The 6764-nt window shown below is 31.8% G+C and overlaps 1 protein-coding gene across 2 annotated transcripts; it reads left to right on the plus strand.

Moving 5' to 3' along the window:
* Positions 1 to 3819: 3819 nt before the first annotated feature.
* Positions 3820 to 5203, plus strand: LOC122013409 (noroxomaritidine/norcraugsodine reductase-like). 2 transcript variants are annotated; one of them, XM_042569684.1, is made up of 5 exons: positions 3820 to 3985; positions 4062 to 4269; positions 4370 to 4586; positions 4688 to 4794; positions 4895 to 5203. In XM_042569684.1, exons 1-5 carry the CDS (start codon positions 3891 to 3893, stop codon positions 5069 to 5071), a joined length of 804 nt encoding a protein of 267 aa, XP_042425618.1. In that variant the 5' UTR covers positions 3820 to 3890; the 3' UTR covers positions 5072 to 5203. The 2 variants fall into 2 exon arrangements, with proteins under 2 accessions (XP_042425618.1, XP_042425619.1); XM_042569685.1 differs by lacking the exon at positions 4688 to 4794.
* The last annotated feature ends 1561 nt before the right edge of the window (positions 5204 to 6764 follow it).

Below are 6764 nucleotides of genomic sequence, written 5' to 3' on the forward strand. Positions count from 1 at the left end.
TGCCCCCCAACCACTAATTTTACTCCATCGGTGATTTTTTCATCTCAAAGATATCCGAAAAATATTAATCACCTTCTTAAAATCAATAACTCAATATATTTGGTAAAATTAATATTTGAGGACATCTATATAATCAAGGGATTTATAAGAACTCATCATAACTGGTTTCATCTCATTCTGAGCTCTCTAGATACCTCAACCGTCTTCGGAAAGTTTCTTTTTTAAAAAAATAATATTTACAATCTACGGCGAATTTTGAAATTCGTCATAGAATCTGTAACAAATTTCAAATTCATCGCAGATTTACGATGAATTTCAAAATTTGTCATATTTAATATTTTTTATATATAAATTTGAGCTTTCTAGGTCTGGATAAGGTACCTAGAGAGCTCGGAATGAGATGAAACAAGTTTCCATAATTCTCCTAATCATAAAAATACCCTCAACCACTAATTTTACCCCACCGGTGATATTTTTACCTCGAAGATGCCCGAAAAATGTTAATCGTCTTACTAAAATCAATAATCTTAATATATTGGGCAAAAATGAAATTTGAGAGCATCTTTATGATCAGGGGATTTATAGGAATCCATAGGAACTGATTCTATCTCATTCCGAGCTCTTTAGGTACATCAACCGTCTTCAAAAATTTCTTTTTTTAAAAAAAAATTAATATTTACAATCTACGATGAATTTTGAAATTCGTCGCAGATCTGCGACAGATTTTGAAATTCGTCGTAGATCTGCGACAAATTTTGAAATTTGTCGCAAACTTGATTTTTTATATATAAATTTAAATTTTCTGGGGATGGTTGAGGTACCTAGAGAGCTCGGAATGAGATGAAACTAGTTCCTATGCGTTCCTATAATTCGCCTGATCATAAAATGCCTTAACAACTAATTTTACCAAACTGATGATTTTTTTAAATCGAAGATGTCTTAAAAATATTAATCACTTTCATAAAATCAATAATCGCAATATATTGGGTAAAATTGATATATTATCAGGGGATTTATAGAAACCTATAGGAACTTATTTCATCTTATTTCAAGCTCTCTATGTACCCCAATCGTCTTCAGAATTTCAAATTAAGTGTGACTTGTTAATCTAAAACTTCCTATAAAAATTTAACTAAGTCTTACGTGCTTATAATTGATTTAACAAATTAGAAATTAATATAATGGGTCAAATTATTTTTTACAGGTATTTTTATGATCAGAGGATTTATAGGAACCCATAGGAACTGATTCATCTCATTTCGAGCTCTTTATGTACCTCAACCGTCTTCGGAAACCGGTGATTTTTCATCTCGAAGATGTCCAAAAAAATATTAATTACTTTCTTAAAATAAATAAACTCAATATATTTGGTAAAATTAATATTTGAGGGCATCTATATGATCAAGGGATTTATAGGAACTGATAGGAATTGGTTTCATCTAATTCCGAGCTCTCTAAATACCTCAACCGTCTTCAGAAAGTTTCTTTTTTTTTAAAAAAAATAATATTTACAATCTGCGATGAATTTTGAAATTCATTGCAAAATCTGCGACAAATTTCAAATTCGTCGCAGATCTGAGACGAACTTCAAAATTTGTTGCCAATTTGATATTTTTATATATATAAATTTGAATTTTCCGTGGCCGATTGAGCTACCTAGAGAGCTCAGAATGAGGTGAAACCAATTTCTATAATTCCCCTGATTATAAAAATATCCTCAACCACTAATTTTACTACACCGATTTTTTTACCTTGAAGATGTCGGAAAAATGTTAATCACCTTACTAAAATCAATAATCTCAATATATTAGGTAAGAATAAAATTTGAGGGCATTTTTATAATCAAGGGATTTATAAGAACCCATAGAAACTGACTTTATCTCATTCCTTGCTCTTTAGGTACATCAACTGTCTTCGAAAAGTTTCTTTTTTTAGATAAATAATATTTACAATCTGTGATGAATTTTGAAATTTGTCGCAGAGTTGATATTTTTTATATATAAATTTAAACTTTCCGAGGACAGTTGAGGTACATAAAGAGTTCGGAATGAAATGAAACCAGTTCCTATGAGCCTCATAATGATCGGCCTTCATACACCTTGAAATCACAAATCTCGACAATGGCATTGAAGTCCTTCTAAATCCAAAATTTTTGGCTCGGTAGGACTGTGCTCTGATACCATGTGAACAATGCAAATAGAATGCCAAAGACGATGCAAAGAGAAGGAGAAAGAGAAAATAGAGAGGACAAAAACTTAGGTTTACACAGGAAAATGGGGTATAAATAGATAATAAAAGTAATAACAAAAAATTAATCTACCTTCATATAATAATAATTTAACATATACTAACATTCACCACCTCCTCTAGCATGCCTTCCTGGTCCTATAAAATCATAACCATAGTGGTGTTGATTTTTAAAATTCATCACCATAGTTGTGTTAAATTTTGATTTATTCAGTTTAATCGAAATAGAAGTTTTAAAATTGATATCAAATCAAATTAACCTGAAATAACCATTTTTTTAAAAAAAACTTAGGTTTACACAGGAAAATGGGATATAAATAGATAATAAAAATAATAACAAAAAACTAATCTACCTTCATATAATAATAATTTAACATATACTAACATTCATCACCTCCTCTAGCATGCCTTCCTGGTCCTATAAAATCATAACCATAGTGGTGCTGATTTTTAAAAGTCATCACCATAGTTGTGTTAAATTTTGATTTATTCATTTTAATCGAAATAAAAGTTTTAAAATTGATATCAAATCAAATTAACCTGAAATAACCATTTTTTAAAAAAAAACTAAAATTTTAAAATAATAAATTCAATCGGTTTAGTCTATTAATTCAATTTAATCCAACTTTTACTCATCCCTATTGGCGAATGAATCACATAAATTAAAGTTATTTTTTCGTTCATATCATTGAATGGTTGATCCATAAATTTTTTTTTTTTTGGTAATTTAGATATCTAATTCTTACTATTTGATTAATTTAGAGGTGGCAAATCTAATCTAGCTGCAGAAGTTTCCCAAGGCTATCAGGGTAAATAAAAAATTATAGATAAGTCATGATGGATGCCCAACGTCACAAGTTTTTCAAACTCCTCAAATGTAATATGTCTTTGATGAGATTTGTCCACCTCACCTCTTATCATTGTATCTATTGTTGTCCCCACGAGGTGTTTAGTTGCTTAGAGAATGACAGATTTATTATAATGGGACAGAGATCAATTCTCAATTAGTACATACCCTTGAAAAAAATTCCTCCCACCCCTAGTCATTTAACGATCGACTATAAATTAATCTCGTGATTTATCTCCTTTCACATAATCTGGGGACGTGCTATGAAGGGTGCTGAGATAAGCATAATCACCATTTTACTATAATCATATCTATTGTTGTGATGAACTTTATGTTTGGAAACATGAAGCTATGTTTATATTTTGAGACCTAGGTTCAAATCTTGACAATTCATCACTCTTTACCCTCGTGTGTTGATATAATTGATATTTATATGTGTAATTATTCTAATAAATCTTAGAATCAATTTCTAAACATTTACCCTCTGTGTGTTGATATAATTAATATTTATAGATGTGGCTGTTCTAATAAATTTTAGATCAATTTCTGAGTATTTATAGGTGGGATTGTTTTAATAAATTTGAGGGTCAATTTTTAAAGTGTGCACACTACTTTGTTTGTGCCTGACATAGATCGGAAAAAACATAAAGTAAATAAAAAAGAAATTAAATGTCCTTTGTTTTTTTTGCCCAAAAAAGAAATTAAATGCGCCTTATCCCCTCCTGCCTTCTGCAAAACACTCCTCTCAATCTTTCTCCTCAATTTCAACAGGAAGTTCCATTCCGAAAATAGAAGCATGAGCAGCGTCCAAGAACACGCTCCTATTGACACAAACAGATGGTCTCTCGCCGGGACGACTGCTCTGGTCACCGGAGGTTCCAAGGGAATCGGGTAGTTACATTCCTCGATCGAATACTCCATCTCTTTCCATCTATATATTTCTACTCATTCATCAAGCTTAATTTAGGTATGCGATCGTCGAGGAGCTCGCCAGACTTGGGTCGGCGGTGCACACTTGCGCCCGCAGCCAAGCAGATCTGGAGAAGTGCCTGCAGGAATGGCGCGGTTCCAAGCTCAAAGTCACCGGATCTGTCTGCGACGTTTCGTCCCCAAGCGAGAGAGAGAAGCTCATGGCGACGGTGAAGTCCCAATTCGACGGGAAGCTCAACATTCTGGTATTAATTACACCTTCTTCTTCTTTTTTTTTTTTTTTCTTTTCCTCCCCTTCTAAAACCTAAACAAATTAAATCTTAATCTTCTTCGTACGTTTTGCAGGTTAACAATGCAGGGACAGCGATCTTCAAACCGGCGATGGAGCAAACCCCGGAGGATTTCAAGCTCTTGATCAGCACAAACCTGGAATCGGCGTTCCACTTGAGCCAACTCGCTTATCCTCTCCTTAAGGCTTGTGGAGGTGGGAGTATTGTGTTCATCACCTCCATCTCTGCCTTCATTGCCTGGGATCATGTGTCTGTGTATGCATCAACAAAAGGTATTTCTTGCATAGATTGAATTTGCTTGAATCATTTGGAAGATGAACTATTCTCTTAGATCTCTCTCTCTCTCTCTCTCTCTCTTTCTTCATTTGATTAGGAGCAATGAATCAACTGACGAGAAATCTTGCATGTGAATGGGCCAAAGATAACATTAGAACAAACAGTGTAGCTCCAGGATGCATAAAAACACCACTCGTTGACTTAGTACGTGAACACAGCTTTTTGTTATCTAGAAAAGAAAATATTATCTGCCAAAAAAATAATTGATTTTGGCCGATGAATATGAATTTGTTTATTGTGGCAGTTGGTGCAAGACGAGGAATTTGTGGCGAGGGAGAATCATCGCGTGCCTCTTGGGCGTTTGGGGGAGCCGGAGGATGTGGCCGGCGTCGTGGCCTTCCTTTGCCTCCCTCCTTCTTGCTACGTGAATGGTCAGGTCATCGTCGTCGATGGAGGTAGAATTGTGAACGGAAATCACTAATTAAGTAGCTATGGAGGTATCTTTGAATAAGTTGGGTATTTGGGATTATGTTCTTATTTATGAACATCTTGAATAAGATGGTGTTTGAACTCTCCATTTAAGTTCTTAAATGAAGAATTACCTTTGTGGAAATAATTTAGCGTAAAAATTGTTTTATTTTTTAGTTTTTGGTGAACAGATTGCTTGTTGAATTGTTTGACTTGTGTATTGTAAAGATAATCCTAGTTAATTTTATTGATTATTTTTGGGTTGATCGATTTGGTCATATGAAAATTTTATACTGAATATCAGGATAAATCGGGAAGCGCACACGACGATCAGCCCAAAAACTTAATATCATTTGATTACGCCCCCATTTAGAGAAAAAATTCATACAAATGAATACCTAAATGATAATCTAGATGTCTTATTATAGTACCATGATCCCGGAGAATAGTGAATCTTAATTGTATCTTGATTGTCAAAGAGATTATTGTGACAGTTAAAATTTGTTTCATGATTCCGACAGTTTAATATTATTATTATTATTTTTAAATAAAAGTTTTATAAAAAATAAAGTTAGTACTTATGTTGGCAATAATTTAACATAAAAATTAATGTTTCAAAAGTTTTTGATGAACGATCCTAATTTTTGACGAGTCTATCGTAGATGGTAATCCTAGATTAGAATTTGGTATAATGATAAAATTATTATCATATGATTTTATTGGTCCTTTCAGGATTCTATATTAATAAAAACATAATAAATCAGGTAACATTGAGCTTGACTGTTTTATTCAACCTTATGGATATTTCACACAATTCATTAAGTAAATCGGAAAGCATTTGTGATAGAAGTTATAGAAGTCTAATATTGTGCCCTATTTAAATGATAAATTTCTATAAATGTATCATACTTGAGGATTAAATTGTTAAATATTTGGTGACAAATTGATATCCTCTCATTGCACCATAAGTGTAGATATTATAGATGTAATTGCAATCCATATCAATTGTCTACCGAGAGATTATAAATAAAATCATCGAAAATAAATTTCTCTTCTAATAAACCGACTAAATGAGCCAAGTTATTGATGGTGAAGTTTTTTTCTTAAAAAAAAATACAATAATAAGATTTTTAAATTCTTGTCAAATCATATCCTTAATTATTATTACCATTATTTAATAAAATAGTTATATGACAAATACTATGTGAAAGATGAAATTCGTCGGTCGTAATTCCTCGATCTCTATTAAAATTTGATTCTTATTTAATTTTATAAATTTATGATGTGATAATTAATTTGGCTATACTAGGAGAAGACAATGATAAAACAAACAAATAACACGATAGAATCAACGATGTCATTTGGACTCTCGTCAAATAAATAATTATTGTCATTAATTAATAAAATAGTGATGGATGATGTATAATAATAATAATAATAATAATAATAATAATAATAATAATAATAATGGTCAAATTACAAGTGTATTGCAGATGATAGATAATGAGATTCTCAGCGCGGTAAAATTATTATCAAGTAATTTCATAATCTGATCGTTTCCTAGAATTACACGTTGACGGGAGCTCTACGCATTACGTATGACTGAGGCAATTGCTATCCATATCGATTGTATACCATGAGATTATAAATAAAATAATTAAAGTTCTCGGATACTTATATTCTGCCTATGTATTATTCAATTATCT

This window comes from Zingiber officinale, chromosome 8B (assembly GCF_018446385.1).
Source record: "Zingiber officinale cultivar Zhangliang chromosome 8B, Zo_v1.1, whole genome shotgun sequence".
Lineage (NCBI taxonomy): Eukaryota > Viridiplantae > Streptophyta > Magnoliopsida > Zingiberales > Zingiberaceae > Zingiber > Zingiber officinale.